The 16,076-nt window shown below is 44.4% G+C and overlaps 1 protein-coding gene across 7 annotated transcripts in view; it reads right to left on the bottom strand.

Annotated features, from left to right (window-relative positions):
- MAST2 (microtubule associated serine/threonine kinase 2) overlaps positions 1 to 16,076 on the bottom strand; it is a 320,295-nt gene that overhangs the window by 8,572 nt on the left and 295,647 nt on the right. For 4 of the 7 annotated variants that reach the window (XM_090048871.1, XM_090048872.1, XM_090048876.1 and 1 more), the window contains 10 exons: positions 15,015 to 15,180; positions 13,811 to 13,912; positions 12,150 to 12,272; positions 9,711 to 9,820; positions 7,946 to 8,100; positions 7,123 to 7,433; positions 5,081 to 5,296; positions 2,887 to 3,078; positions 1,502 to 1,728; positions 23 to 145 (listed from right to left, as the gene is read on the bottom strand). In XM_090048871.1, coding sequence (XP_089904997.1) covers positions 23 to 145; positions 1,502 to 1,728; positions 2,887 to 3,078; positions 5,081 to 5,296; positions 7,123 to 7,433; positions 7,946 to 8,100; positions 9,711 to 9,820; positions 12,150 to 12,272; positions 13,811 to 13,912; positions 15,015 to 15,180 — 1,725 coding nt within the window. The remainder of the gene's footprint in view (positions 1 to 22; positions 146 to 1,501; positions 1,729 to 2,886; positions 3,079 to 5,080; positions 5,297 to 7,122; positions 7,434 to 7,945; positions 8,101 to 9,710; positions 9,821 to 12,149; positions 12,273 to 13,810; positions 13,913 to 15,014; positions 15,181 to 16,076) is intronic. The other 3 variants (XM_090048873.1, XM_090048875.1, XM_090048877.1) reach the window with 1 other exon arrangement.

The following is a 16,076-nucleotide window of genomic DNA, read 5'->3' as shown; positions in this document are numbered from 1 at the left end:
ATTCAGGCATGTTCAGGCCTACCTTCAGGATCAGCTCCACCACTTCCGTATGCACTAGGCCGTTGACAGGCTCCCCGTTGACGTGAGTTATCAGATCACCTTCCCGCAGACCTGCTTCACTGGCCGGGCCTCCTTCTTCCACATGCTGTTAATCAGAGGGAAACATTTTACTTGACAATGTGCAGGAACAGTTGACTGGATCAGACTCAGAGTCTGCCTAGTCCAGTATTTCACCTGACAGGGGCCGCATGGTTACGTGCTGTGGGGTAATCTGCTTCCATATCCTGTCTCATCCTTCTCTCCAACCATTCAGAACCGGATTAAACCCCAAAGCACAGGTGTAATGCTGCCTCCCCATACCTTTACTGCCATTAAATACAACAGCTTTGGACATCCCTGATTCACGTATCAAAACATGCCGGGCTAACGAGTCCTTTGCCCTCTGGAACGAGTAAGCATATATTTTGGAAACTGGCTAACGAGTCCTGTAACTTTACTCAGCTTTCTGTAAAGCAAGCTCCTGTGCAGTAAGACTGCTCGTCATGTCCATGTGATCCTCAGGACCAGCTCTGCTTCCACCTCCCGTGCTTTACTAAGCCAGGGTGTCCTATACCCCGCTCACATTGCTACCAGACATCCTGACCTTGGAAAGAAAGGCCTGCAACCTTTCAAAGGAGCAAGGACACAGCTGGGTGAGGAGTCACTGATGCTTGCACTTACTGCAGCAGAGAAAGGAGCAGGCTCTCTCTGGGTTCGAAAGGGTTGCAGAGCCAGAAACTTAAGAAACACAGATTTTTTTTCAAGGACAAACAGAGGGGAGGCAAAGGAAAGACTCAGTTCCAGATGACTTTTCTACAAAATGATTAGCGTCAAAGAATGGCTACCAGGTACAAAGCCTAAAACTCTTAATGAGGTCTCCAACATGCAGAGATGTGAGGAAATTAATAAACGGCCTTTCGCTCCTTTCTCTCCTTGAACTGGAGAAGGAGTGCAATTTAAATCCTAAACACTGCTTCAAGGGAAATGTTTCCAGCTACGTCGTGCACACTGCCAAGGAACACACGGGTTGGGGAGGGGGATACACAGGCAGTTAATATCCTCTGCCATAATACACAGATAACTGGAATGCCAAATCCCAGGGCAATCGATAGAAGGGCAATAATACTTAATGGCTTGTAATCAAGTATGAGTGGCTGCCTTGAAAATCCCAGTGGACTGAGCTAATTTGAAGCAGATGATCATTGGTAACAGCTCAGGATGAATGATCTTTAATTGACCCTCCTGTGACAACCCCAATAGGGGGCAAGAGGACACACACACACACACTTAACATATATGCTTAGTGTAGGATGCTGATTCACATCACTGGGGGAAGGCAAAGCAAAAAGCCATAATGGTTTCGTGAATGGCTGTGCCAGATACTTGTTCCATTTGGGTCTGAATCAGGACAGGGGATAAATGCCATCAAGGGACAATCTTTGTTCGAAAAGCAGAGACATACCCAGACCATGTGGTGCACAGTGTAGACGTCGCTGTCTCCCATGTAGACGCGAATAGCGCGCAGCGTGAAGCCGTATTTTTTCCCAGCCCGATGGATGATGATTGGTGGCTTCGGGTTTGCGATGGCAGGAGAAAAGTCTCGGCTTGGTGAAGAGTCCCTCGAAGACGGGTTTGAGGACAGAGAATGAGGTGACATTGGACTGGCCAATGGGGAACAAGTGTGGTGATCTACAGCGATGATACAAAACGGGTGCAAATTAGAAAGCCTGATCTTCCACGGGAGATATAAGTCTTGTTAAAATATTAATGGGGAAGCCTATTTGCCTGCTGTTTTTATAAAGCTACTGGGCACTGGCTTTAAAAATGTCTTCAGTAGCAAATATAACAGGGCTCATTTCCTGCAGTCTTTATTAATTAATAAATTGTTTGAAAAGGTCAAAATCAGTCATGTTTCAAAAACGGCAAGTCCTCGCTGAAGCGTACTTAGTACAGCAGCGTTGTTTGTCATCTAGAATAATGGCTAAGGCAGTGTTTCCGTTATGAAAACCTATTTTCACAGATTTATGTTTCAGTCGTAAATATTAGCTCCAGGCTTACATTCCTGAAAAAGTGCAGTTTCAGGCTACGAAATGTTTCTTTTAATTTTTGTTTACAGGGGCCTGACAGTTTCTAGATGAGAAAATGCAGGGGGGCAGATAAATAGCAAACATGGCGTGGGTTTCTCCCTCACATTGATGCAACTCAAAACCAACTTGGACATAAAAGAATGAGATTGGGAAAGAGAGTGGATTATAACTAAAATAAAGCAACTTTAGTGCTGTTTTAAGTTTAGTTGGAGCAAAATATTGAACTGTAAAAAACAGCTACTGTAAGAGCATGACGCTATGTGGGAACAGTGTTACAAATAGCCCAAAATCACCTGCACAGCCAAAGTGACCCTCGCTTACGAAGGTAGGATTTAACTGGCCATTTGCTTCGAAACCACTACTAGCATTACTGATGAGAACAATACACTTGGGCTGAAGTATTCAGAGTGACTATACTTTAACTGATGAAATAATCTGTACTGCAAACGTATATGAATAAGGATGACATGAAAACAAAACTCATGCATCCAACTGAGAGATCAGCCCCCCAGGTAAAATAATACCCCATCGTAAGAGTTTTAAAGGCACTTATGAAATGTAAGAATTGGGTTATTAAGTATCCCTTGAATGTATTTACTGCCATATTTACCCGGCAGAAGAGAGCAGTTCTGAAGCATCCTCTGCTGGGTAATTAACTATGCATTTCAGAGAAGTTTGTGAGGGAGTCCATAGCAACCAGCCCTCAAACCACAGGAAATTAAATGTAAATCATTACAATGGTGCCAAACTAATTTCATACCTGTCTCCAGAGCTCTCATTGAGACAGGAAAGCATATTCTGCTGGGCAGGCAACCTGGCTCTGAAGGCCTCCCTGTAAATTCTTGGGATGTGCTATTCTTCAAGTTGGCAGGAACAGAAAAGGTCCTGAAACCTACAGCAAGACCTAGACTCTCTGCATCAGGGACGAGAAGGCACAAAGCTAGAATTGTTCCTAGGGAAAGAAACTTCCACTGAGACCTTTGCTGCACTGGATCATTCAGAAAAAAAGCCGCTGTCTGGCACCAAAACTTACAAAAATACAGGTGTTACTGTTCACTACATCTCTAAAGTTGCCTAGACCTTCTGCATTTAGCTCTCCTCCTCCTGAACACGGTTAGTACCTGTGCTGCTGCCTCCTAAATACATCAGATATGGATGATTTCAACAGATGGTTCAGGAAACCACATGTGACTAAGCTGCAGCAGCAGTGAATGTGTTAAGCTTGTTTCACCTGTGATTTGGACACATCCCCTCCCTGCATCATTGTCTGGAGATATACTAAAGCCCCGGGAACCCGTTTAAAACAAACCTGCAAGCAGAGAGGGTAAGGCATGGCTGTTCTTGACAGGAGCCGACGTCAAATCATGAACATATCTCCACTTTCACCAATGGTGCGTTCACTCTCTAAATCATCACCATGGGTTCACCAAGGGCAAGTCATGCCTGACCAACCCGACTGCCTGCTATGACAAGGTAACCAGCTCTGTGGATGCAGAGAGACCCGTGGACGTGATATACCTTGATTTTACCACGGCTTTTGATACCGTCTCCCACAACATTCTCGCAGGCAAGGTAAGGAAGTGTGGGCTGGACAAATGGACTGTAAGGTGGATGGAAAACTGGCTGGACCATCAGGTTCAGAGGGTAGTAATCAACAGCCCAATGTCTAGTTGGCAGCCGGTATCAAGTGCAGTGCCCCAGGGGTCAGTCCTGGGGCCGGTTTTGTTCAATACCTTTAACAACCTGGAAGATGGCACACAGCGCATCCTCAGCAAGTCTGCAGATGACACCAAGCTGGGCGTAGTAGTAGACATGCTGGAGAGCAGGGCAAAGATTCGGAAAGACCTCAACAAATTGGGAGATTGGGCCAAAAGAAATCTCATGATGTTCAACAAGGACAAGTGCAAAATCCTGCACTTCGGAGAGGACAATCCCTTGCACCGGTGCAAGCTGGGGGTGACTGGCTGGGCAGCAGCTCTACAGACAAGGGCCTGGGGAGACAGGGGACAAGAAGCTGGATACAAGCCAGCAGTGTTCCCGTGGTGCCAGGAAGGCTACCGGCATCCCGGGCTGCATTGGTAGGAGCATTGCCAGCAGATTGAGGGCAGAGCTATTCCCCTCTATTTAGCACTGGGGAGGCCACATCTGGAGTCCTGTGGCCAGCTGTGGGCCCCCACTACAGAAAGGATGTGAACACATTGGAGAGAGTCCAGCGGAGGGCAACAAAAATGATTCGGGGCTGGCGGACATGACTGGTGAGGAGAGGAAACCAGGCTAGTTTGGAGAAGAGAAGACTGAAAGGGGATTTAATACCACCCTTCAACTACCTGAAGGGAGGTTTAAAAGAGGCTGGAGCTGGCCTGTTCTCAGTCGGGGCAGATGACAGAACAAGGAGCAATGGGCTCAAGTTGTACCAAGGGAACTTTACTGACTAGGAGGGTGGTGAAGCACTGGAACAGGTTCCCCAGAGAGGACTCTCCATCCTCGGAGGTTTCCAAGACCCAGGTAGACAAAGCCTTGGTGGGATGATGTAGCTGGGGCTGGTCCTGCTTGGAGCAGGGGGCCGGACTGGATGTGACCTCCTGAGGTCCCTGCCCACCCTCATTTTCTATGATTCTCCATGGAAGTGATACATAGTTGAGGGTGTTTCAGAAAGTAACAGCAATTTTGAAATATAAAACCGCTGCGGGTGCAACGATCGGTCACATCACGTCTCTGTGGAGTCATCAACGATGGGTGTGCTTGCCAATGCCACCATCCATGTTCCCTGCTGCATGTAGTTTCCCAGTCACTGACACTTGTTACTTCCTGAAACACCCTCATACGCTGATCACAGGAGTCTCCATCACGATGCCCCTCTGGGACAGGATCCTTACGGACAGGCGCCCAGGCCTGCATGACTTCCATTTAATGCATTTTTGTGTTTAGTGCTTAACCTGAGATTTAGTTCTTACCAGAAGGAATCAGGAGGGAGAGGGCTGTAGCTGATGCTGATTTAATCACTTTGTTGACAGGTTTGGAGGTACGTTTCTCCCCTGATTCACCTGAGAGCAGCCGATGCCGCGCCCGCCGTACTGCCAAGTCGCTGATGGCTTTTGGAGTGGTGAAATCCGGGCCCTCATTGCTGTTGCCACGAGAGTGCTGATCAGAGGTATCTGCAGTGCTCCCAGCTACAGTTGAAATTAAAACAGATTAGAACCGCGGGGAATTCCTGACAGCCGATCCCCCTACAGGCAAAAGACATGAAATCAAAGCCATGTTTACATGTGGTCCAACAGTACATTTTCCAAAGAAGGAACCCTAGGGCATGAATTCTTATTTACAGAAACTCGAATCCGCTGGTGGTGCTCTGAACGCAGAGCACTGGCAGCTTCTCTTTTGCTGGAAAGCCTGTTAATGAAACCAGGTTGCTGCAGTGAAAAAGCCAGGTGAAGCCAAACGCTACAGTAGTGTTGTGAAAAGCAAGCGAGTCATTTAGACAAACAACAAGGGGAGGTTTGAGGAAAGGACTCTAATTATTTTATTACCAGCAAGGGCTGTCTGCCTTGAAGGTTCTAATCTGTCTGGAACAACCGCACCAGGTTTCATACTCATTACGGACTAAAAGCTACACTAAAAGAACGCTAAGGTTGTTAAGTCAAGTGCTCGGAAGTTAGGAATTGCCAGAAGAAAGGCTAACTGCACAGGCTTAATTTGCACATGCATCTTGATGGCGGTCTTTAATTATCTGATCCCATGGTACTTTTCTTCCATAGCAACTCTGCCTCATTAAGTACGCAGACCGGACTGTGTTCACCTCAGCAGCAGTAATTCACTGTCTGGCGTGCGGGGCCCATGCCTTATGCGCAGCACAGGTTTCTAACTCTGCTTTGAAAACAAGAACCAGTACTCTGCTCGGGGGCTTTTCTGGGGCTCTTCCCTATAGCATAAACACATTTGTTTTCGCAACAGGTCTAGGAGACTACGGCTATTACTACCTCCGCTTTAGAGATGGGGAACCAGGGCATAGAAATCAAGGTCAAAAGCATTGGCTGATTTAGGTTGCCCTATCTGAGCTGCGTAGGAGCAGGTTGTTCAATTCACTTCCTACTATACATGATCAAAGCATTGTTTCCACTGACTTGCAGCTACAGCTGTAAGTTCAACATTTTGGTAAATCAGATTCCCAGGCAGGAAATAAGGAAGATGCATTAAGCAGCCATGTGTGAAAAGGTTGGTTTATGCATCACGTGAGTGCCTCAACCCCAGCGGCTTTTACGACCCACTCCTCCGCTGCCACATCCTGCTCTTTCACTCTGTGCATTTGAAGCCAGCAGCAACCTCCTCCACACTCCCCTGGGCCCAGAAATGGTGGTTGCCAAAAGGAAAAAAAACAGGATCCCAGCTTGCAGAATCCCGGAACTGCCATCACAGGCGAAGGCGAAGGCTTCTTCAGCCCCATGCACACTACTGAGTATGGCTGGAAGCTGGCTACAGAAAGGCATGAACCATGGCTTTTCCAAAGGCCAAATTTTGGTGAACCTTTGCAGGGAAAGCAAAAGATACATCCCCATCCCAACAACAATTGTCTCATCAAAATTTGACTCTGTCCCAGGGATGGGGACACTATAGCTTTTCAGAAACAGGTCACTGGAATTGCTTTTTAACTGAGAAAGACACTGCAAGAAAAATTTCAGTCTGAACAGTCAGAGTTTGGTAAAATTATATCCACGTTGTACTTTTGGTGGAAACCTGGTGGAATAACCTGGTAGAAACCAGGTTAATTTGCTAACCTGACAATTCCAAAGAGGGACTCGGCTGGGGGTTAAAAAAAGCAAGTTTCCCAAAGTTCAGACTCTCCAGGTGCTGTAAAGAAGTAGACAATGGCATAGAGATTTGTTCATTAGCAGGCGCTGTTTCCAAATGTGTTACCCCATAAACTGTGCTGCAGTGCAGCTAAAATGTACGGACTAAATGAGACTTCTCTCGGGCAACTGCCCCCCCCACAGCTGCACACCTGTCAGTGTTGAGCTGCTGTTGCTGCTAACAGCTGATGAGAGCGTTGTCGGTCCAGCGTCCCCATCCAGCTGCAGCTCCTGCTCCACGGGTTGCTCGGGGATTGGCAGCGGGTGCCCCTCACGGGACTGGACTGTAGACAGCAACATTGCATCTGACTGTTGCTTTTTGGAGGCACTTCCATCTTCCTCGGCCGAGATGGCAAATCGGGGCATGTCGAGAAGTCCTGAGCAGCGCCGACGAACCGTAAGAGGTGGACTGGAGTCGCTTTCTGTGTGTGAAGACTCGGACACAGACAGGCGCTTACGCAGTCTGAGTGAGAAACCAAGAGCAAGTTGTGATAATTAATAACTCCAAAGCGCAAGCATTTGTTACTGGTACAGAAAACAATGGGCAAGCCTTCAAAACCTCTGAGTCAAGCAGACCTCTTCCGGGTACATACTGGGGGCTTTGTTACAACAAGGGTCATTTGCAAAAGAAAACCTGTGCTATTTTCCTGGAAGAAAGGAACAAAACCAGACAAAAAGTACTGCAAATTGTGATACAGACCCTTCTCTAACACAAAACAGGCCTTCCCAAAAAGGAAACTAAATTGAAGAGCAGAGTCCCCTTCCCTTATTTAAGTTAGAACGTCACAAGACACTTCTGAATGGTACAAAAATTCTACGCACTGAATTTCAGCTATTAGCCTACCGCTTTTGATTGCACACCTGAGAGTATTTTTCTCCTATGAAGAGTTTATAATGTAATGTTAGGTCAGGAGGAACAGTCAGAGTTACCTAATATGTAACTGGGGAAAAAAGGTACGGTTTTACTAAACTCACATTTCAGGAGATCCAATCACCCAGCTGCGGTCCCGACTTTTCAGGCCACTGAGACTGTCTAGTCGGTCGTCTTTTTCCTCGCTCAGGCTCCGCTTAGTAGGAGGTGGAGTTTTCCTCTCCTCGTGGATGGAAAGACGTTCCATGCTGCTATACACCTGCATGTGGCAAAAGCACGCAAGAGCTGGCTGTGTGTGGCATGTAGAAAAAACATCCTGCAAGCCCTTTCTCATCAGAGGGAATTCCTCTCTCAGGATGGTGAGCTGAAAACCTGAACTCAACGCTGTTCTGTGGTTAACTAATGTAGGAGCCAACATAGATATGGCACATTCAGCCGGTATTTCCTGGGGAGGAGAGAAGGGAAGTGGGAAGATTCAGAGCTGTCAGATGTGGGCTCCAGGAGTAACACCAGTCAGCTGCGCTCTGAAAGCGGGGCAATATGGAGCGCCGATGCTACTCGCTGTTTGAGCGTTATTGGAAAAGCAGCACTTCTAAAAACCGAGGGAAGAAGCTGCTTAAACAGGCCCCACTAACATGAAAAGCAGACATCTAGATCTTGAAATCTCACCCCACAAACTCAACTCTGCGATTACCATCAGGACACCAACCCCATTTCATGACTGTGTTTCTTTCTATTACGATGGGCCGAAGTTTAGAGGAATCTTTTTGAACAAAAAAGTCTTGCCCCTCCTTGAAGACTTGACTGTTTTGTTGCCAGCTAAATGAAATGGCCTCCTTCTGTGTTAGCAACATTTTTAAATAATTAAGGGATTAACAAAAAGAACCCAGGCTTTTAAAACTGTATTTGATTGTGGACTTGATTTACATTAAGAAGAGATTAATGAAAATAATGTTATTAAAAATGCAGAACATCAACAAGATAGCTATTAATAAATAATCTGGTTGAATTGTCAGACAAGAGTTTCAAAAAAATAACGAGCTTTCTATGCCTCCCACACTACAAATGCTGTATTATTTTCTAGAGCTTAAAATAAATGTATTACAAGTGGACTTTTCTTCATGGCAAAAAAGACCTCATGCTGAACAGAAGTTGCAGCCTAACAGATTAATCACTCTCTATGACAGCAGGACATTGTGGAAAAGGAAGTAACAAGTGATGCATTTGTGAAAAAACACCTCTTCAATACCCCATCTATTTTGCAGGTCCAATTTCAATCCCATTTACAGTGACGTCAATCAGCAACTTCACTGAAGTCAGTGGAGCAACCGTTATTTAAACCAGCGTGATACCACTGTCAGGAATGGATTTGGTTCCTTTAGAAAACTTTTAAGATTGCAACTTGAAGGACACTTAATGGGACAAGGCTCCTGTCCAGAATTCCTCCGAACAAGCTCCCCTAGAAGGGGAGGGTTCATTTGTTTCTAGAGCACACACAAGTCTGTTCACATACATGGAGAACAGCATTTGGATCCAAAGCTGCAGTACACATCTACGCACTGCACTTTGTTTCTTACTGACCAAATCCTGGAGCTACTTTATTCTGAGACCTCTAGATCTCCGTCTGGTATTGCAATGAAATACGGAATAAAAACTGCAATTCTGTCATGTTCCCAGAGCCCCTCCATGAACACTTATTGCTACAGCATCAGCATAGACACAGCATGCCCATATGAATATTCAGGCTTCAATGGCCTCTCCAGGTTACTTGAAGAGGAATTTTAAAACAAAATCTAGTTTATAGAAAGCAACTTGGGCCTTAAAATTGTATTCTTACTTACAGCTTTTCCTTTCCCTTTAAGCTCTTACCTTACTGAACCTCGGTGAGCAAGAGGAAAACTGCCGAATTTCCACATGATCATCATCATTCGTGTCTTCCTCGTCTTCAGAGTCAAGGTGGTGGTACCGGTCAGAGCGGGCTACAAACAAGGACACACATTGCAGTACCATTATTAGCCCAGGAAGCATCAGCGCCACCTATTTATTTCCTATACGGTAGGTTAAACTGTAAACAGTGCTCCTCAGGTTGGAATTATTGAGCGCAGATCAATTTGTCTACATGCAAAAGCTGCTTCTCACAGAAGGCTAGTATTCTGATCATGAAGATTGCCTTCCAGAAAAGTGCTGTCTACATGCTTGATTTTGCTCTTCTTATCCCTTTAAATACGTCACATATCCCATTTGTTTGCTGTATGGAATGCTTCAGATATATCATACAGATGCATATCAATCCTCAGCAGGAAACCTGCACAGGACCAAACCTGCAGGCACTGAGCGTGCAGCTATACATGCAAGTAATGCAGCTGAATAAACTCCGACAAAGTTTGCACCAGACTTTATTGCTCCCCGGTACTGTGTTTGCATGTACGCTCAGGACTGCAGCACATTGAGCCAGGGAGAAGCAGCAGGCCAGGGACCCCAGGGTCAGCCTGCTAGCCTGAGGCTGCTCCAACCCAGCTCACCGTGCTGTGGAGGGGCTGGCAGGGGCACAAGGCTGCTTTCAGCGCAGGGGCTGGCCGGCAGACAGGCCCCCATGCCCCAGCCAGCCCCATCAGCGTCTACACGTATGATACGGTGGAGTAAATAACTCTGCTGTCGGCTAGTACTTGTATCTGGCAGTACTACCCTATAGCAGAGTTAATTAGTTTACTCCATCCTAACAGCATGACTTAGATGATGACTTTTGACTGCAGAGTGAATTAGTCAACTCCGCAGTAAACGTCTCGTGTAGACGCATCCCCTGAGTATGAATCGTACTGTTTACTCACCAGGGTCGTAGTGAAGAAAACAGGAAAGCAAGTCACTCTGGCTTGCAATTTCTTACTGAACAGATTTCCTGCTGCTCAAAGTTCACTCTGCCCATTTATCAGCCTTCATTTTAAACTTCAAGTCTACTTTCCTCCTCCCACCCACACATGGCCACCTGATTGATTAGACTTCACTAAAGAAAGCCGGCGAAGGGCCAGCACACACAGCTATTTTTGAGTGAAAGAATCTAAGATGACTCCAAAGATAGTTTGCTCTTTGTTATTTGAAACTGTGTCTCTCTCAGCCTGCCAAAGTAATTTGGCAAAAAAAAAAAATTCCTAGGCTGAGTCGTACATGCCATGCTGCATCAGACAGAAAGAGGCTCCTTTCAAGAGTTACGGACCTCTGAGAACTGGGTTTTATGTCAGCAATGCCATCTCAACTATATGGCATCAATTCCTGGGCACCAGGATTCCTCTCCCCCCACAATAAAAACCTCATGGTTAGGTATCCCTTCTGTCCAGCTGAGTAAGTCTGGACATCAGGGGCTGTCGACAGAGCTTGGAATGGCTAAAAGAAAAACCCAACATGGCTCTTTTACCCACAAGGGTTGAACAATCTGCCCCTGAATGCCATGGTCATCACAGGCCCAGAAACACAGGACTAGCACTCCAGCTCTCCCCCGATCTTCCCAACGCAGTAGATAACTAAGTGGACATATGGCATCTCAGCTCTCTGTAGCATTTCAACCAGCAACACTAAAATAAGACAATTCTCAGTGCAAATGATCAAAATTCCTCTAGGTCTCCATTTTTTCCTTCCGATTCAAGTGTTAAGTTCAGAGATTTTTTTTTTCTTTTAAGCTCAGTTTGACTAAAAACAGTCTCTGAGGAAAGTTAATATCACCCAAAAAATGGAAAACCGCAAACAGCCTGGAACAGCCATCATATCAGACTTGCTTGATCACAGCAGTCATTTTCACATTATCCTGCAGATCCAAAATCCACAGAAAGGGGAAAAAAGATAAAAGCCAAGCCAATAAAACTATACACCCCCATAGGTGAAGCAAAAAATTTTCTAGGGCTCTTTTAATAAGACAGCTACCAACGGGGGAATAGATAGTATCTGATGAAGTAAGCTCTCGGCTTCCGAAACCTTATGCTATGTAATTGATTTAGTTAGTCTACAAGGTAAAAATCTACCTGATTTCAGTCTAAGCTAACTACCTCTTCCAGATATACTTAAAGCCAGCAGTGCCAACAAAACCAGCAATAATTTTAAGACTGAAATCTTCAGGCAATTCTAATATACTTACAACTTGCTCTTCTCTTGGGACTCGATATAATATTTTCTAAAGCATTTTATTCAAATCTATTTTATTCCGGTCGTGACCGTGATCTTCATTAAGCAATTAACAAAATACACATGAAATACGTAAGAGCCATGACATACATCAAATATGCAAAAGACTTAGCCTGAATGAAAAGCAATTTCCCTTACTGTCAAAGTAACTGGTGTCATCCTCAGATTCCAGCTGGGGAATGAATTCGGCTTTCTGTCGAAGTAATCCATTCCAGTCCAAATCCTTAAAGAACCGGTGCTGTTTCACTTCCAAGGCACTACCTGAAATACAGGTGTTTTTTTCAACATCACTCTTGTGCGTAAAAGACCCACCGTCTCATGCAAGGGAGAAAACAGGTGAGCGCGCAGACTTTCTAAGAATCATAGGAAGCTAATCTTGGGTCCTTTGCCAGTGTTATGATGAGGCACAAAAGTGAATGAGAATCCCAGCCCACCTCACATGCATGCAGTTTAACCAAAATATTTGCCTACAGTGACTAGGAAACAGCACTTCTGGTACCATTTTGCAGCTTGCATGTTACAAGAGAGAGCTAACTATGCCATGACAAATGTTATATGCCATCTTGCTGACATCAGGGGTGCGTGCACACACTTTGGCCCTGATTCAGGAGGATATTTGTGTGTAACCAGCCCCACAGAAGCCAAAGGACTCTCGTGCTTTAAATGACGAAAGTGCTTACACTTTCCTAAATCGGGTTCTGTGTGATTACAGTCTCTAGCTAGAACGTGGACTTTTCATAAAAGGTTTCCTTGTCTCCAAATAAGAGTGGAATCAGTGAAGAAATAAGATGTGCTGGATGATATCGCCAGCAAAAATATCAATTGGGTAGGCAGTTCAGTGACACAGACCCCTTCAATGAGGAGCTGAAGTGAGGCATCAGCCCATTTTGCCAAAATCAAAAGCATCTTTCAAATGGCAATGATTTTCAGGCACCCCAGCAGAGCCCTGAACTGGTGAGCTTTGGGTGAAAGGCACTGCACGTCACAGATTCGGGTGTCCCCCAGTCCTTGTGCATGCCTGTGTTTCAAATCTGCTAAGTGAAAGTGCATCCTGAAACTGGTGCATGTTTGCATTTTAAAAGGCTAAATATAAATGACATGCAAAGCCAAAGTAAGCAAGCAAATAAAATCAGGGGACCAGGAGAACTATACCGCAGAGCCAGACAGACAAACTAAGGCATTAGGTGGAAGTTTGCTGAATCTATCAATAGATCCTTAATATGAAAATGGAAGTCTGAGGTTGCAAAGGCTTAAATCTCACATTACATTGCTTACAGATAGTCTTAAGCACTTTCATTTGCCTGAGAGATCTCAGGTTCTTGGATCTTTGGGGGGATTAAACAGCAGAGAGTCCAATCACTAGAGCGAAAATCTGTCATTTACTTTGGCATGCCCACGAGTACTCATCAATATGGAGGGTCACTTTCCTTGTCGCAGAGAATTTCATGCAAAATCTCTTTAAATAATGTTCCAATTGAGACACAAATCCCTAACAGAAACTTAAACTGGAACAGTGCAAAGTTGCTGTGAGAGAGTTTTCTCGGTGACATTTGAAGTGGGTTGGTGTCAGTGACCTTTCCTTTTCTCTGAACACAACAATGGGATTTTTCTGATACATGCACATTCCACCCCGAGGCTGATCACTGCGGGGGCAGAAAACCGTTAAGATCATCACTAGCAGCCATGCAAGCTACTTTCCAGTGGTAAGTCAGCAGCGTACAAAAAGTGTGGCGACTTTCTTTGTCACTGCAAGTTCTTTTCTTGCTTCTGGTGGTGCTTTCATTAGCATAAGCTCCTACCTGTTCCCATTCTCTCCAGGGGGTTTTGGCAAAGAAGTTTGGAAATGAGGTCCTGTGCATCTGGTGGCAATGCTTCATCCCCGTCCGGCCAGGCAATTTCATCTGAGGAGATAAAAAGACTTGCCTTTTCCAAATTGCTTTAAGATACATTTTAATATGCACAAATGTTTTCTACACTAGAAATATGAACTTGACTATTTTTACATTCGGCAGCAAATGTGCTTAATATAACTCAACACATTGACATTTTTCAAAGTGCGTATAAATTCAGCTTTAATTAAAGCTGCTGTCAATGCAAACAGTACTTGTTAGGGAAAAATGTTAAGAACCTTAATAAGTATGAAACAATGACCTTTTCTGAAAATACAACGTTGACAATGTGGCTATATCTCATGCCGGTATGTATTACGTACCTTGTACAAAAAATTGAGTAAGCAAGTCACAGGTAATAATTTTATTAATCAAATTCAGCTCTTTTGTTCCCTTTGGCTCTCAAACTCTGAAGTTTACGTTCACAAATATTTGCCAAAATTTGCTTAAAACCGACTGTGTCAGAAATCATTCTAATCAGTACCAATTTTTCACTAGTCTATTCATAAAAAGCATGCAAAATGGCTGAACTGAATGAGTAAATGACTTCCCATATCATGTGTCCAAGCTGTAACTGAAAGATGAGCCACAGGCCAACTACAGTCACTACCCAAGACACAAGGATATAAACTGTGTTTTATTGATTATATAAGTTACACTTGATTACATTTATAAAATATTTGACTAATGAGATCCATGAATCTACATCAAGGCAACCAAAATCTATCTAGTCTGAATCTGGCCAGACCACTCCTTTCATCTGACTCTGTATATTTTATAAGTAAAACGTGAAAGCATGTCATCTCTTTCCTTCTACCCCAAAATGCTAATTTCTTTTACAAACTGATCTCTCCCCGCAGCCTGCATTTGGGCATCATCTGTACACGTCTGTGACCTCAATTTCATGTACACTATTATCAAGACTAAGAGTTTGTGATGGTACTAGTAACTTACCAAAGGCTGGAACAAACTAGTTCTAATACTGACCAGTTAACATATTTGCTTTATATTTGATCTTTCTTGACTAAACAGAAGCAAATTGCAGTATTTTCAAATACCTTCTCATAATGGACTTTTATGTTTTGTGCCTCTAAAACCAAGCAAGTGCACGTACCACTGATCACTTGTCCAAACAGCTCTTCTGGTGTATCACCAAAGAAAGGGACGCAGCCAACTAAAAACTCGTAGAGGATAATCCCCATGGCCCACCAATCCACAGGCTTTCCATAACCCTGTCGCAAGATCACTTCTGGGGCAATGTATTCTGGAGTCCCACACACCTGAAGACAGACAGACATGACACTGGTCATTTACATACTATCTTAGTTGTAAGCCATCTTCTTCCTACCTAATTCTGCTTCTACTACCCCAGCAGGAGCAGGCAGCTGGTGTGTTATTGCTAATACTCCTCACTGAGGCCACATTTCCATTAGGAGCCCTTTGACAGCACAGAAACACTGCTATAGTACGGTTGCAGCTATGCTGGAAAAGCTGTTCTCTGTAATGCAACACATTATATTGGTGAAAAGTGCAATTTGCCAATATAACAAAGGGCAGTTTGCAAATATAACGAAGGGCCAAGTTCTGTCACATCAGGGATTATACCTCTTCCAACCCCTGACTAATATAGTTATCCCAGAAAAAGTTGGCAGCACTGACAGAGCTTATACCCAAAAGCTTGCAAAGAAGAATTTTTCCAACTATTTGAGTTGGTCTAATCAAAGATGCTAAATTTATCCAAAGAGCCTCGTCTACCCGGGTCCAAGACTTCAGCGTGCTATGTTTATATTCGGGTGACAAGTTGGAGAAAGATCAGAATTTCATACAGCAAGGGATGACTTTGAGGATCATCATACCAGAAACTGGATGAAATTTAACAGTACAAAGTGCATGATTATGCTATACACTTGCATAAGAATTTCTGCTATCATGGCCCCATTGGCTGGAAATGGGAGGAGAAAGCTCGGAGTGTATTCTCCAACCACAAGACAACTATGGACCAGTCATTTACGTAGCGGGAGGAAAAGGCAAATACAATCCTAAAACGTATTCAAGCAAAGTATTTCTAGCAGAAGCAGAGAAATTTTAATGTCACTGAACAAGACATAATCTAAAGCAATACTGCATATAATCCTGGTCACTGTGGTTCAGGAATTCAAACTGGGACAAGTACACA

This window comes from Crocodylus siamensis, chromosome 5, assembly GCF_052110815.1.
Source record: "Crocodylus siamensis isolate JL-2025a chromosome 5, ASM5211081v1, whole genome shotgun sequence".
NCBI classification, from domain to species: domain Eukaryota; kingdom Metazoa; phylum Chordata; order Crocodylia; family Crocodylidae; genus Crocodylus; species Crocodylus siamensis.
This window is presented reverse-complemented; position numbering and strand designations above follow the sequence as displayed.